This window comes from Engystomops pustulosus, chromosome 8 (genome assembly GCF_040894005.1).
Source record: "Engystomops pustulosus chromosome 8, aEngPut4.maternal, whole genome shotgun sequence".
In the NCBI taxonomy this organism is placed as follows: Eukaryota; Metazoa; Chordata; class Amphibia; order Anura; family Leptodactylidae; genus Engystomops; species Engystomops pustulosus.
In genome coordinates this window covers 90232047-90248980 of record NC_092418.1, presented here as the reverse complement: position 1 = coordinate 90248980, position 16934 = coordinate 90232047, and the positions used below count along the sequence as shown (strand labels likewise).

The 16934-nt window shown below is 38.4% G+C and overlaps 1 protein-coding gene across 3 annotated transcripts in view; it reads right to left on the bottom strand.

The window, feature by feature from the left end:
* LOC140075597 (dynein axonemal heavy chain 11-like) overlaps positions 1–16934 on the bottom strand; it is a 222770-nt gene that overhangs the window by 32650 nt on the left and 173186 nt on the right. For all 3 annotated transcript variants that reach the window (XM_072121698.1, XM_072121699.1, XM_072121700.1), the window contains 8 exons: positions 16326–16466; positions 14576–14746; positions 10632–10754; positions 9638–9831; positions 8048–8196; positions 6139–6266; positions 3214–3441; positions 399–590 (listed from right to left, as the gene is read on the bottom strand). In XM_072121698.1, coding sequence (XP_071977799.1) covers positions 399–590; positions 3214–3441; positions 6139–6266; positions 8048–8196; positions 9638–9831; positions 10632–10754; positions 14576–14746; positions 16326–16466 — 1326 coding nt within the window. The remainder of the gene's footprint in view (positions 1–398; positions 591–3213; positions 3442–6138; positions 6267–8047; positions 8197–9637; positions 9832–10631; positions 10755–14575; positions 14747–16325; positions 16467–16934) is intronic.

Genomic DNA, 16934 nt, shown 5'->3' with positions numbered 1-16934 from the left:
CAAATATCACATTGTCAAATATCTTTTTTTATTTCTATTTTTCTATTTGATCTATTTAAAAAATTATCTATCAATTAATAATTCCGCTATTTATCTATCATCTGTCAATGAATCACTTATTTTCTACCTGTCCTTCATATCAATTCACCTATATCCTATGTCAATCACATCTCTATTTCTTATGTCTATTTATCTATTTGATCTTTCTAATAACTATCTATCTAAAAAATATATCTGAACTTCCAATTTACCTTATCTAAATCTATCTATTTGGACAGTATTAAAAATATATATACATGATATATAGGTATTACAGATGCACAAAATAATTGAAAGCAGCTTTATAGTACAGAATAAAAGAACGACACAATAGATCTCATCTATATGAGGCACCATACCTGTGAGTTTGCTTCCAGATAGTTGTATAGAACATTCACTGATATTGTGAGGTCTCCAATGTTAAACGGATACTTTCTATTCCACCCCTGGGGGCCAAATTTACGCCGCTCGGCAACACAAGCATGAAAATAGCACAATGAAAAGAAAATGCTCTTAAACTCTTGCTCACGGGTGCACTGGTCAAGGATGTTCTGCAAGAGAGCAAGCGGCGCACAATTTTTTTTAACTAACCCGTCAATGACATGTCAATTCCCCCCCCTGCATTATAATACTCTGGACAATTTAGATAACATTGTATCTATTGTATGCTTAATGGCTATGTAATATTTCTAAGTGGTCATATTGTACTGTCATGTAGGCAAATCAATAATCCCGGGTGCTTCTGCCTTCTTACCAAGTGGAAATTAATCGTCAGCGACAGCCATAGATATTAATTTTAATGTCATCAAGTTCTCTTATTATAGAATAATACATAACAATTCAAGAACTTTAAGCTTCAACTATGTTATTATGTAGGTAACTGATACCTAGATGGAAAAAATATCCATATCTGATATCCATATGACGTAATATATGCCTTATTAACATTTATGTATCATGCAAAATATATGACATTAACTATGTATATATATTTCAAATATATCTAATATTTAATGTAGAAAATGAATTGTGTTCTGATCTGTATAAATTATCTATCTTATTATCTGTAACAAATCCAATTTGCTGTGTATATAGTTAGACCCCAGGTTATGTACATGATAAGTTATTTAGGTTTGTTCTTAAGTTGAATTTAGATGTAAGTCACAACGGTGTATTTCAAGTTGAATTTATATGCAAGTATATTTTATCATTGTAACTAGAGACGAAAAATGTTTTTGTCCCTGTGACAATTGTATTTTTAAAATTTTGTGCTGTCATAGGAACAGGGATTACCAATAAATAATGCAATCATAAAAGCCTGGGACTAAAGTAAAGCATCTAGAGAGCTTCACCAGAGGTCACAGGGGGCAGGGAGGTCCGACTGTAACTAGGGGTCATCTGTATATCCTTATCTAAAATATACAGTACCCAATTAGTTATTCTATCTATCTGTCTAGATTATATATATTTTATAAATAGGAAAAAGCTTGCATTCCACCTTTACATCAAGATTAATATATTTCGGAAAAATACAAATCTCTATAACTGCTTTCCTATGTAATGTTCCATTTTTGATTGTACAGGCGGTCCACTACTAAAGGACACCTGACTTACAGACGATCCCTTGTTACAGAAGGACCCGTCTGCCCACTGTGACCTCTGGTGAAGCTCTCTGGATGATTTACTATAGTCCCAGACTGCGATGATCAGCTGTAAGGTGTCTGTAATGAAGCTTTATTGATAATCCTTTGTCCAATTACAGAAAAAAATTTTGAAACTCCAATTGTCACTAGGGTAAAAATTTTTTGTGTCTGGATCTACAATTATAAAATATACAGTTTCGACTTACAAATTCAACTTACGTACAAACCTATGGAACCTATCTTGTACGTAACCCGGAGACTCCCTGTATTTCACTTTCACATTTTATATTAAAGGAGTTGGTCGCTTATACCAAACTTTAACAGGGTAAATATTAGATCTTAATAGGGTCACCCATACTATATTTACCCTGTTAAAGTTTGCCCTTCACCAAGGGAGTCGGGAGTCCTGTGACCCCCGGGCAGCATGACTCAAAACTTCCTGTGCCCTCCTGTGTCCTGCTGGCCTCTGGCAGATGGAGGGGAACGTGCTGGCATTACTGTGTGCCTGCCCCTTTGCCTGACCCAATTAGGGTCTCAGAATTGCTCTGTTAAATGAGGGAGACGTTGGCCGAGTCACACAGTGACTTGGCTTAAAAGAAACCATTCCGGAGGGTGGGGAGAATAAGGGAGCTGAGGGAGACATTTGCTGCTTAGGTAACAGCTACTTTTTAAAAATAGATTTAATAAAGATATGAACTTTGGATTAAAAACTGAAACGGTAAAAAGACTTCTGTGGGAACCTGTCATTAGGTTTAAAGGGGTTTGCCCATGAAAGAATGTTCTCATGTTTACAAAATAAAGATCATTTTTAGTGCAATTTTTAGTGTCAGTTTTATTGCGGTTTTTGCTTCTATCAATTAGTAATGGTCAGTGTAAGATTCAGCAGTTTGGACAGGCACTAGCTGAGCTGACACTTCATGATTCCTCTGTGCTGTGAGATGCTGTGTGTTGACAATGTGCTTAGATTATTAGGGGACAGGATTTATATACACTTTCATTTACGTTCTGAACATTCTACTAATATCTGACACATAGAAAGAGAGAGATGAGACAGATCAGAGTCATGAGATGGATATAAGACACAATAACACACTCAATCCTGCTACAACACCTAATCAATAAAACAGAGTCAGCACTGCTATGTCACCCCCTCCCCTTGGATCCAGAGCTTATATTGTTTGTAGAGCTGCTGATAAGTTCTCTCCACACTGCTGAACCATGAAGGGCCTGTGTCTGTAGTGCTGCCTCTTACCCCACTACCTGCTCCTGCAATACAAGTGAAGCTAGAGGGAATTGTCTGACCATAGTGTACGGACAACCAAATTGTAAACACCAGGAGTGATAGAGACAGGTTGGAATTATATCTGTGAAATGCTGTATTTTTGTTAATAACAGTGAATTAGAGAATATGTTATTTTGTTATCCTTAGCATATTTAAATATCTTGTGTTTGTCGGAATAACCCTTTAAAGGTGAAAACCTGATGACATATCCCCTTTAAGGACTGTATACTTTATGTCATGTTCACTGACCTGATCAAAGTTATCCAGAGCAGCATGCAGATTTGCCAGCATGCCAGTGGGAGGTTCATTGGTAATTTTGATAGCATTTTCTAGGATCCCTTGTGGGATGATATGTTCCTTGGGGGTTGCAGCCGGCTCACAACTCATGAAGACCCGGTAGTCAGAATGACTTCTATTGCCGTACTTTTGTAGTAGTTTTTCTAAAGTGCTTAGCCATTTGGCTACAAGGTGAATATTCTGTCAACATAATTTGATATCATATAAAATATTATTTATTACATTCATGGTTAAATTCTTTTGCTGCCAAAATGGCTTCACCTACAGCTAAACTGTAATACAACATCAACTTTATATACATTTATAAAACACTTGATATTTTCACACTAATTGCACATAGTCTGTAGTGTTATACACATACCTTAATAATTTGGAATAATATTCTATACCTAGTTATGAGAGGTGTACAACAGACTGGAATGAAGGTACATTGTAGCTAGAATACATATGGCACGCATAACAAATTAGGCAGACTATGGAAAAGAGTAAAGAGTGGCTGGTGGAAAAATTATTTGGAAAAAGGCAGAGTATTTGTAAAGATAAAATCCAAAAACATTCCCAAATGATTTATACAGGTTTGATCATTTCCTACAGATACAGCAAAGTTTGTCTTTAATCTGATAACATTATTTGTGTTGAGATACTAGAATTTTGTTTAAAGGGCTCTGTCTTTTAATAAGACTTTTTATGATATTTTTTTTGGTTGTCATGAAACAAAAGCAGAAATTCTAGCACTAACATTGTGTGATGGGCAACATGTTAGATTACAATGGGCCGTCTCGCTTCTGGTGATACAAATTACATTGTTTACACGTTGCATGGTTTTAATTTACATATTCATTAATTCAAAAAGTGTTCTGTTTGACCGATTAAATAATAATACTTCTGTATTGTTGTATATTTTTCCTGGCAGCAATAAACTGACAAGCATTTCTTAATAGGATTACATAGAGTCAGCATCGTAAAAGTATGATGGAATGGGATTGAATTCAGTTTTTAAGTTAAAGGGGTTGTCCACTTTCAGCAAATAATTGATATTGTTTGTGTAATGAAAAAGTTATACAATTTTCTAATGAACTTTCTGTATAATTTTTCCAGATCTCTGTTGGCTGTCAGTTTATTGGAAGCTTCACAACTTTTTTCCTTTGGACAGAAATCTGTCCATGATCATGTGATGTCACACAGGTGCACAGCTCGTTAGTAATGATGACAGAAATGTGTGATATAACGAGATGTGCTTCCGTGTGACATCATATCACCATGGACAGATTTGTGTCATCTGGAAGTGGAAGCTTCCCATAGAATGACAAGCAAGCAGAGATCTAGAAAGCAATGAGGAATTGATACAGAAAGTATATTGGAAATTTGTGTAACATTTCATGACACAAACAATATCAATTATTTGCTTCAAGTGGACAACCCCTTTAAATTTGAATTTCTAAATTGATTAATTTTCCATTTCATTGTCTGAAATAAAAAACATTATTGAAAGTGTCAAGCATTTCATACTGCGGCTCACCACAGCAGGATTACCAAGAAAGAGAGAACACACAGTATCATAGGATGACATTGAGTGATAGGGACAAATCAGATCCTTTGTCGCCTGAATACTCCCAATACAAATCTCTGAAACTGACTTACAGCTCAGAGAAAGAGCTCAGTTATAATTGTTGCCCTGATAATTAAATTTTTTTAAAAAATCTGGCACCAAAATTTTCTATTGGGGCTTTTAGGTTTGCTTTGCTTTTTTGACCATTTTAAAGTTTTACAAACGTGAAACATGGGTGTGGTTAGCCTCTAAACACAATTTTACCAATTAAACTTTTTAAAAAGTCTCCCAGAAAGTGGCAAGCTCACTTCACTAAGTAGGGGGGATAAAAAGTGGGGACATATTTTAAAAAACATTATGGGGCTTATTTACTAAGGGTCCTGCGGCTGCATTTCCGTCGGGTTTTCCGCTGGGACAGGCATTAAGAAGGGGATTGTGTCACACATGATTGGATTATTGTGGCGCATCTGCACTGGCTTTCATGCGACAGACATCTGGGGGTGGGCCATGGGACAATCTGACTGATTCGGACAAAACACAGGATTTAACTTAAAAATATATGGGGCGCACGATCTTATCGAATCACGGCACAGTGCATTATCGGCAGACAATGCACTTTCGTGAACTCCTCCAGACCGGGTAAGTAAATGGTCCAGCTGCCCCCATAGGTCCTTGCAGAGTCCTCGGATAGTCAAAAATTGTAAAAAGCGGGCAGTATCCCAAAAGTCCAAATTCAAAAAAAGGTGAACTTTAATGAACAAGTGGCTACATTTCGGTGTCATGGCTTGATAAAGGTGTTTGACACATGAAACATCGCCACTCGTTAAATAAAGTTCACCGTTTTTTTGAATTTGGACTTTTGGAATGCTGCCCGCCTTTTACAATTTTAGATAAATAGATAGATGGAATGGGTAAAAAAATATAGGTGATAAATCCCATACAATGCTGTAGTAAGATTTGTTTGACACAATTCATTTGGTGTATATGTTTCTAATGCGTCTACAATGGTAATCGCAATCTTATATTCATTTTCCTTCCAGAAATAGTGAAAGTGTTTGTAACTTCAATCTGTCACTGCTGTTTAAATTTCTCAATTTGGAAGGGACACCAGAGCACAATATAGAACCAATCCTACCAAAAAGAGAAAAAAAAAATCTTCTTTTCAATCAGAACGAAATAACCAGAAAGAGTCATTCAAGAAAACATATTTAGACATACACCCAATTTCACTCCACAAAAGCATCTGATAGAGGCGCAGATTATTTTTGTAAAAGTGCCGTTTCATAGCTCGGCAATGAAGACTTCTATAACACACTGAATCGGCTTACTTGAAGTATAACCCAATGGCCTTCCTTTGATGCCTTTTCCATTGCTATTTCTGCTATAACTTCCTGCCCTTGACCCAGAGAGATATTGTGAAGTTTTCCTGCGTCAATGGTAAATCCAAGCCTGTCACCTGTACGGAGTAGGCAATAATGGCCGCCACATCAATTGGGGAAAGAAATGGGGGAAGCACATTTAGCAGAATTGATAGCAGAATGGCAAACAGAATTAACCATGACATGAAGACATGCAGTAAACTACATAATGTAAAGTAAAACAAAAAAATAAACAAGAACAATACTGAATCCTTGCTACTAGACTGAGTATTTTATCTCTTAAGACCAGGATGCAGGGATATACAGTACAGTGTACTTTACGTAATGTGAATGTCCACCTTTTATTATCATTGTGGGTTTTAGTCCAGAATTTTGTAAATTCCCCATAGATTTATAATAGACGGAGCTGTGTATTTCTGATACAGATCTGTATTAATGAGTATTTTTCCCGTATAAAGGTTTTACCCTGCTAAGCTGTATCTACCATGCTGTAATGGTTATAAAGTGATATTATTTAGTACAGTTTTATAACTTCTTAAAAAAACTTTTTTGATCTCTGTATCATATGCAAGTATTTTCTTAAAGGGAACCTGTCATCAGGAGACCCATTTTTAGCACACCCCACACCTTTGGTGTTATTGATATTCTTTGTCATCATGCCACTGGGGACACCCATTAGAGGAGACTTTGCAGCACTAGCGGCATAATGTGACATCACAATTAGTTGCTAGAATAATATGATTATACTTAAGTATCGAGGGTCAAAGGATCATTATTTGGGCTTTGATGTAGATATGGAGAAGGTTTAATATACAGAAGAGAGTCTTGGACCTCATTGTGGTCAAATGGGGTGGATAGGGACAACCATAAGGACAGAGTTCTTCACAATACATACTGGGGCAGATTTACTTACCCGGTCCATTCGCGATCCAGCGGCGGGTTCTCCGACGCTGATTCGTGTCTCCCAGCGATTCACTAAGGTAGTTCCCCCAATGTCCACCAGGTGTCGCTGCTGCGCTGAAGTCCGTCGGAGTGCACTGAAGTTCACCAAGCTAGGCTGGGTGCAGGTAAGTGCGTGTCATGCGACACATTTTTTTTTTAAAATACAGCGTTTACTCCGAATCCGACGGGTTTTCCGAAGGCCACACCCCATTTCCTTTGCGTGCATGCCGGCGCCGATGCACCACAATCCGATCACGTGCCTCAAAAATCCAGTGCAGTTTGGCGCAAAACGGTAAAATTCGGGTAACCCAACGTAAAAACGCGATTCGGGCCCTTAGTAAATACTGTGTATTGTTTATACACTAAAATCAATGATAACAATACTATGAGTTTCACAGGAGCTAAAAAAGACACAGACTGAGGACCATTGTACATTAATTAGATTGATCTAATAGAGCAGAAGCTTCTATAATTTTTTTTTTAATAAAAAAAAATTTGTCTAAATATTATAATAGCAATAATTATTAGAGTATAATTGCTAAAAATTAAACTTGATATGTGATAAAGATCTTACATCAAAAAATAAAGACAATCAACACCAGAACAATGACCAGGATCAGAACATGGCAAAATACACATCAGCCTAATGTATTATGAGATAAGATCATTGACTTTGTGCTACGATTAGTGATTAGCAGTTCACATGGGTGATGTGGTCATAGTAAGTGGTTGTTTGTTTCCAAGTTTTTTTGATGAAAGAGATCAACCTACAATATTCTAGTTTAATACAGCCTCCTGATAATGTACCTATTAAATCATTATCACACAGGGATGTAATACTTGTACCACTCAGCTGTGTTTTATATAAAGCTATATCAATACAAACATGTTAGAATAAAGACTTGATTGCTCCTACCCAATGTCTCTACGTCTTTCAGTGGATCAACTCCTGGAGACAAGATGAAGACAATAGCGGTGGCTGGTCCACTCTCCTGGAAGGATTTGGCAAAGTCTGTTTTACGTCGTTCCACATACATAGATCCAAGTTTCTCCTCAACAAAGTTTCTGAATGATTAAAAAATAATATTCTGGAATGTATTATACTATGTATTGTATTGAGGAAGAAGGCAAGCCATGAAGCCTATATGTCAGTGATGGCAAACCTTTAGGAGACAGAGTGCCCAAACTACAACCAATACCCATTTACATGTCACAAAGTGCCAACATGACAGTTTAAGCAGTAGCTTCATGATTCCTACTGTATCACAGGTTTCAATCGTATTGGCATCCTGAGGGCACCAATACAATAGAAAGATGATGGAGAAATTTGGATTGTAGCTTCCCTCTAGGGTCCCCTGAAGAGACAGAATCAGGGGACCCAGAGCAGGAGCCCCAATGACAATCCATCTCTATCTACACCTTCTTGCTCCTCCTGTAGTCCTGGCAGCCAAGGATATTGCTTTAAAATGGCACTGAGCTTGGCACGTCCTCGGCTGTCTTGGACCACAGGATAAAGCTTCGAGTCCTGTCTGCCAAACTATCTGTTGGCATGAAGGCCTGGGTGCCCACAGAAAGGGCTCTGAGTGCCACCTCTGGCACCAGTGCCATAGGTTCGCCATCACAGCTATAGGTAAACATTACTTGCCCTAAACACTTTGCATGGGTTTCACAATGTCAGTGGTTTTGGAGCAATACGATTTTAATCGTGTTTCTTTTACTGAAACTGTAGAGCTGTGTCACAGCGTGGGACCACACATTGGTAGTTACTTGGCTTGTATTTTGTACGATTACGAATTATAGATTTTACCTATTAAATGGTAGTTTGAATGGTATTTCTCAGCCCCCAAAGAACATATCCTCCAATTCTTCAATTGGGGCCGACACGACTGTGAGTGTCACTGGGAGTTTGTCAAACCCAAACCCAAACTTCTGGCTGAAGTACAGGTTCAGGTCCGCACAACCAACTGCAATGTTCAAATGTCTTGCTTATATAAAGACGGGTACCATCAAAGGCCCTATACAATTTTTATATGGTTTAATATTTACTAACAACATATGATACCAATCTTCTTCGATGGGGGGTCCCTTTGGTCCACTTTCAGTTCTGCTTGTCCTAGAAGGACTCTTGTATACTTGCATGTCGAGAACCAAAACACATGTAGGAGAATGCATTATGAGAGGTCCATATCTTTATTATTACTACAATGCAGTATGGAACTTGAGGGGGGGGGGTGAATGGACATGGACCACCTAGAGACCTTGTGACCTGGGTTGCCACTAGAACAGCACATATTATAGTCTGCTACTGATAAGAGGACCTAGGAGCCAATAGCACAGCAGCGGCCGAATTCAAATGCCAAATTCAATGCTGATTTTTGGTTCCTCACAACATTTTCACCTATTTATGACCAACTCTTCAACGAAAATACCAAAATAACTTTGCTTTATTAAAGGTTTACAATCTTTATTATGATTAAGGAATATAAAGCTGTCTTTGTTAGTATACCTGATAGCATAAGTCATCCGGTCAGGTCTCAGTGCCCGCATTATTATCATTTTCTGGAGGGAACTCTTATTTTTCCATTCTTGTGGTAGACGTTCTCTCTCAGGGCATTCAGATTCAATTACTCTTTTCCATCTTTTTGGAGATCCTTCAATGTCTCTATCTAGTCCTCGAAATTCATCCATGAAGCTCATTGTCTGTGTAGCAGTGGATTAACAAAAATTTAATCTTTGTACTCTATATCTCACTAATCTAAATTGTAAGCCTGAAAAAAGTTGTACGATGCCTGATAAACCCTTGTGTTCAATGTCTGTAGGCATACCAGTGTTACTGTGTTTGGGTAACATTGTCTAGCTCTTGGGCAAACACTGACTTTATGAAGGCCAAAGGTGTATTCTTCTGGCTTCCATTTAGGGTGGGATGTATTGACATACCTTTTTATTTGGTTATTGGATAGTGTAGCAAATTGCACATCCCTATAGAGTGGATCACAGCTATTTGGCATTATAGGCAATTGTTGACACTGTGTTTGGCAATCTTTGCTGAAATTTTACTTATCTGCGCAATAAATGGAATTCCATATTCAAAAACATTTTGGTGGACCACCATCTGCTTGTGGGACATGGACTCCTCTGACATTCCACTACACTGCTACAAACTATAGAGCGGGTCCTACTGCATAATGCGGTGTGCCTGCTTATCTCCTATGTAGTAAGCAGCACTCACCTCCTCAATCTCCACCTGTCTGAAACGGGCTTCAGACCTGACCCTGTTTGCGCACACAGTCATGTGCATGAGGCTTCATAGAAATACCTGTACCTTAATGGATTTCTAGTCCTCAACAGTCTCCTTTGTGCACTTCCTATACATCCACCTTTCTTTGGAAACATACTATATAACTCTGCAATGTAGCCATTACCTTGCCTTCTGAAGAAGCTTAGATTTTATTTTTTTGAAAATTGGGAAAGTGTACTGGACCCAATTTAAGAAAACTTACCTTAATAGCACTCCAAGCTGAATTTGAAAGAAAGTCCAATGGGCTATTATAAATGTGTTCAATGTTAAAACGAAGTAAGAAGTCAAGTTCCTGAATAGAAATTTCTTTATTCATTATCAAAAGCTGGGAAAAGGTAAAAAAAAAAAGTGCAATTCAATAACTAGAATGCAAAGTGCAAAGGCTGTCACAAGTTCATGTCAGAAATGACTTGTATACATTAAAGCCAACCTCTTTTCTACTTTATTGGATCAGATAAGGCATCAGCGGAAGGCCAGGCAAAAGGTTTACAATGTCTCAGCTGTGGAGCTGTCAGCAATGATGAAATGTAAGAGTGTAATATATTCTCTATTTAAAATGCTCTGACTCTCACTGTAATGGCTAGATTATAGGGAGGGCTCCTGAGGCACGTGCCCCAGGGCCTCCACCACTTTGGAGATGGGGAGGCCCCACCAGAAACAAGCAGCAACCAGGAACCTGCTGTTGATATTGTCCCTTAGGGCCTCCACCACTTTGGAGATGGGGAGCCCACACCAGAATAGTCCAATAGTTTTGTGGCTGACATTAATGCATGGTTCTGCAACATTTAGGTTGACTAATGTTCTATGCCTGACATTTAAGAAAACTGGACCTGGGAACTGGTAATAAAGAGTTCACTATATTATACGAGCTTGCTTATTAATTAAGAGCATAACACGTGACTTGAAAGACCTATGGGCCAGCAATGGCTCCTGTCCATTTTCTTGACGTTTAAAATTGAATACAAAGAACAGTTTGGACATCTAATTTCACATGAGATGGAAAACACTTTTTGGTATTGTTTAACTTGACATCTGCATTTCACTTAGACTGTAACTGGCATTACTCACCGTTACACTTCAATAGAACAAACCAAATGACACCAATTTTACTAAGTCAAGTCAGATGTCTATTTAATACTTTCCCTTAGGGTTTAATTTAATAAAACAAAAAAAGATCTATTGCTGGCATAAATAAAATTTAAAAAAAACATGTAATTTATGGTAATTGTAGGCAACAGATTAAAAAACCCTTATTGATAGAATCTATATGGTTTATTTATCATCAGGCGTCTCCTTGCAACGGTTCTATGTTTGCCTTTGGAGCTCCGCGGGCCACCAGATCTGTTAAAGTGGCGTTAGCCCTTTAATAAATCTCTCAGCAGTGTCAGTGTCTAATAATTGCAAAAACAATCGCAGAATGAGTTAAAAAAAACAGCAGCAACACATACATTAAGCCGGGAGTGGAGTGACTATTTGATTATTTTTTTGTAATTGCTATAAATCTGGATTTACATGGCTTTGCACTAGCAGTGGTTCTGTGTTGAAGCTACTATTTTATAGTGGCCGGAAAAGGTCTTTGTAATTTTTTTTTTAAACAAAAAAATTGCAAATCCCCCTATTGCAATTTTTTGGAAACTTTTTGATGCTAAAATGTCCAGAAATTCCAGATAAATTCCCCCCTAAATGGATTTGACTAACAGCCAAGCCACTTGGCCAAGCTGTGAATTTAGAGTCGCTAGGAAAAAGCTGCTGCCGATTGTGATCTTTCTGATTTGTATCTTTCCCGACATCTACCCCATACTTAAAACGTTAAAAAAACAAACTTTCGTATTGGGTTTACCCAAATTAATGAGGGCTGAGATTAGCACAGTTGGTCCCCGACTTAAGAACACCCGATTTACCCACGACCCCTAGTTACAAACGGCTATCTGAATGTTGGCAATTTATTGTACTTTAGTCCCAGACTATTGTACAATGATCCTGGTTATTATGACAAGCCAAAAGTTTTATAGTCCAATTGTCACAGAGACCAACAAATTTTTGGCTGTAATTACAATTATAAAATATACAGTTCTGACTTACATACAAATTCAACTTAAGAACACACCTACAGAACTTATCTTGTACAAAACCTGGCACAGTGAAGTCAAGAGCGGAAGATGCACATATGTGCGCCTTCCACTCTTGACTTCACTGTACCTATACTCTGACTCCAGCCGACCTAGCACCTCGTGCCTGGAAAACCCTAAGATGCCGGCTGCACCTCGACCAAAACCCTATGGGGCAGATTTATTAAGTGTCTGAAAGTCAGAATCTTTCCAGTTGCCCATGGCAACCAATCACAGCTCAGCTTTCATTTTACCAGTGCTCATGAATATTTTAAAGGGGAGCTGTGATTGGTTGCCATGGGCAACTGGAAAGATTCTGACTTTCAGACACTTGATAAATCTGCCCCTATATGCCAATACGAGAGTTGTGCCTTATGTTGAAGCACAACTGATCAAGGTAAGCGACTGTCTAACCACGTCAGATACCCTGAACCAAACAATATCACCCTATGAGCGCAGTTGTGTTCCTTTTCCGCTATCTTTGTACAAAACCTGGGAACTGCCTGTTTTGTATGTGCAAATAATAAATATTTGGTTAAGCGGGCATTCAAATTTTTTATGTTTTGAAGTAAATTGAACAATTAAGAAAAAAAGAAAGAAAAGAAAAGTTTAGCTTTGTTAGCTTCTTAACTCCTTAACGCTCTGCGCCGTAGCTCTACGGCGCAGAGGTATAAGGGAAGTATGAAGAGGGCTCACGGGCTGAGTCCTCTTCATACAGAGGTGGGGGTTTTTGCATTTTGCACAAAACCCCCACCGCTAATAACCGCGGTCGGTGCTTGCACCGATCGCGGCTATTAACCCTCTAAACGCCGCCCGCAAAGTCGCGGGCGGCGTTTAAAAGACGGCGGCGCGTGGGCGCCGCCATCTTTTTTTCGATCGCCACGCCCCCGAACGTCATCGGGGGGCGGCGATCGGTTACCATGGTAGCCTCGGGTCTTCTCTTGACACGAGGCTACATGGTTTATGCAGGTTCGTTACAATGAGCCAGTGGCTCATTGTAATGTAAGACCTGCAAAAACGCCATATATTGCAATACTGTAGTATTGCAGTATATGGTAGGAGCGATCTGACCATCTAGGGTTAATGTACCCTAGATGGTCTAAAAGATAGTGAAAAAAAAAAGAAAAAAAAAAGTTTAAAAAATAAAAAAAATTAATAAAATATTAAAAGTTCAAATCACCCCCCTTTCCCTAGAACGGATATAAAACATAACAAACAGTAAAAATCACAGACATATTAGGTATCGCCGCGTCCCAAAATGCCCGATCTATCAAAATATAAAAACGGTTACGGCCGGCGGTGACCTCCGAGGCGGGAAATGGCGCCCAAATGTCCGAAATGCGACTTTTACACCTTTTTACATAACATAAAAAATGAAATAAAAAATGATCAAAATGTCGCACAGACCTCAAAATGATAGCAATGAAAACGTCGCCTCATTTCGCAAAAAATGACCCCTCACACATCTCCGTGCGCCAAAGTATGAAAAAGTTATTAGCGTCAGAAGATGGCAAAAAATTTTTTTTCTTTTTTGTACACATTCGTTTAATTTTTGAAAATGTATTAAAACACAATAAAACCTATATAAATTTGGTATCACCGCGATCGCACCGAACCAAAGAATAAAGTAGGCGTGTTATTTGGAGCGAAGAGTGAAAGTCGTAAAAACTGAGCCCACAAGAACGTGACGCACGTGCTGTTTTTTTTCAATTTTTCCACATTTGGAATTTTTTTTCAGCTTCGCAGTACACGGCATGTTAAAATAAATAACATTACGGGAAAGTAAAATTTGTTACGCACAAAATAAGCCCTCACACAGGTCTGTACACGTAAAAATGAAAAAGTTATGGATTTTTGAAGTTGGAGAGCGAGAAATGAGCCGGAAAACCCTCCGTCCTTAAGGGGTTAAATAATATTTGTTTGCTAACCTTGTGTGGTATTATTCACCTATAGTCTGCCATAATTCAATACACTAAAGCCCCTTAGTCTGTAGCGTTGCAAAACGCACCTAGTAGAGTTCTACTGCCATGTACCATACCTGGAATGCTAACTGGGCCGTGAAGGTTATTTTATCTCTTTCAAACAGTCCTCTGCTGATGTATATAAATGTGGAGTATGTCACACAGTCAATGAGGTTATTCACTCTCAATCGGACATCATCAGATGGTTCTGCTTGCTGCACAGCCTTGTGAAACACGATATTAAAAGCCTGCACATGAGAAATTAATTCAGATTATGTCAATTAACAGTGAAGACCAGAGCAAGAAAACTCTTAATGGCTCTACAATTAACTCTCCAGCGACAACACTAGGCTCTTCTGATGAACAGTGAACCCAGAAAAATAAAACTACTGTGAATTTTGACCAGTTATTAAACCTTTAAAGGGAACCTGTCACCACATTTGCACATATACAGCCAGTGACAGGTTCCTATAGAGCCCTAATAACTGACTGACACCCTCCTTTTAGCTAAAAATTGTATCGCTTACATCAACTTAAATCACCTTTTATCTTATATTTCCTGGAATCAGAGGGGGCGTGTCCTGCTCAGCCGGGCACTCCCATCTAATACTCCTCATGCTTTCTGCCTCCTTACTGGTCTCAGTTCATGTCATGTCACCAGAGTTACATCATCTCAGGTCCTTCGCCTCTTAATAATAACTGAACCCCATGCATGTATCTGACCACAAGAGCCTCCATGAACTTCTACTCCTCTCCATCCTCCATGGAGGCTGCTGGCATTTCATGTAATCACATACATGGTGTACATTTTGGTATTCTTAGAAGGTTAAAGGACCTGCGATGATGTCTCTGGTCACTTGTCATGAATATAAACATGAGGCACAGTTTAAAAAAATTGACACAATATTTCCCATCTGTACATAGAGCTTTATATGTCTGTAGTTGAATATTAGCAGTCGGTCCCTAAGTACAAGTCCTTTAAGCTTATTATTCCCTTGTTTTTAAGAAAAAAAAGATTAAAAATTATTCTAATGCACCTTCAAAAACATCTATGGAGCCTGTAGACCCATTGGGCTAATTTGCATGATTTTAAAAGAAAAAACAGGACATTAGAAGCTAAAAAAGACCAGACTCTGCCAGAGATGACACGCATCAGTACGCTAATCTGCTTGGTTTATAATCCTTCATCCTGGTGGTAGATTTCCAAGCAGCAATTATTAAACAAAATTTTATTTTTTATTGTTGGTAACTATGTCATTTCACATTTATTCTCCATATGCTATAAGATATTCGTAGCTCTCCCATTGTTGGTGAACCCCTTGTGTCTTTTGCTTAAGTTTAGGACATTTTTTGAGCTAAAAGTATTAAACATATACACAGAATCGGTCATTAAGATTGGTGAGGATCTAACATCCAGGAGACCACAGATCAGCTGTTGGACTCTCGCTAATCTAATATTAATGACCGATCACCTATAACAGATCAGCAATACTTTTAGCCACACATCCCCTTTAAAGGAAATCCACCACATGGATACAGTGCTTCCAAACCAAACACCGTTACATACAGGACCCATTCTTCTTTTTGCTTCTAATATTTTAGTTTGGAAAAAACAAACAATCTTATGCAAATGAGCCTCAGGGGCTCCTGACTACATCACAGAAGCCGCTTCCAGCTCTGTCATCTACTAATTATTCATGCCTTTATTCATGTGGAAACCTAACAACCACAATATTCTGATCACCTGACCCTGAAACCTTATTGTGTAAACATATACAGGATAAGGAAGAGGTATGGAAGAAATAAATAATCTCTTTACATATGTACCTTTAGGGAAAACTGATACATGGGACTAATTTTCTTCAAGTCATTCATTATGAAGTACAGAAGTGAGGCCCTTGAAGCCACAGGCCGATAATGTTCTCGAGCTTCGTTGATCTTGACTTCATTGACTTTGGCTTCCAATACCTGCATAAATAAGGGGGGAAAGGCATAAATAACAGGTCCATTATTCAAACTTAACATCTAATCTTCTAACTATCCTAATGGAAAAAATAAAACAATATATGTAATATGATTTTTTTCAAAATAAAGATAACATGGAACAGTCAGTTTTCAAGACCTGTTCATACATGGTGAGCATTTAAGTCCAGTTTACATGGTGCAATATTGCATGACATCTGGTGCTTCTGTGGTGTGGTTCTGGTGGGGACCCGGGTCCCAGAGTCATGGGGTCTATGAATGTCAGTTTGGGTGCGGGGGGACAATTGATCTTGGTCCCTGATGATGCTGTGTTGCAGCGGAGGTGGACGCCATCTGATGCTGCACCCAATAGCGTAGGGACCCACTACAACAAGGTCACTGGGAAGTGGTTAATGGGCTTATACAATTTGATCAGAATGTCACTGAGAACCTCGGGTTGTTTTGTAAATGTAG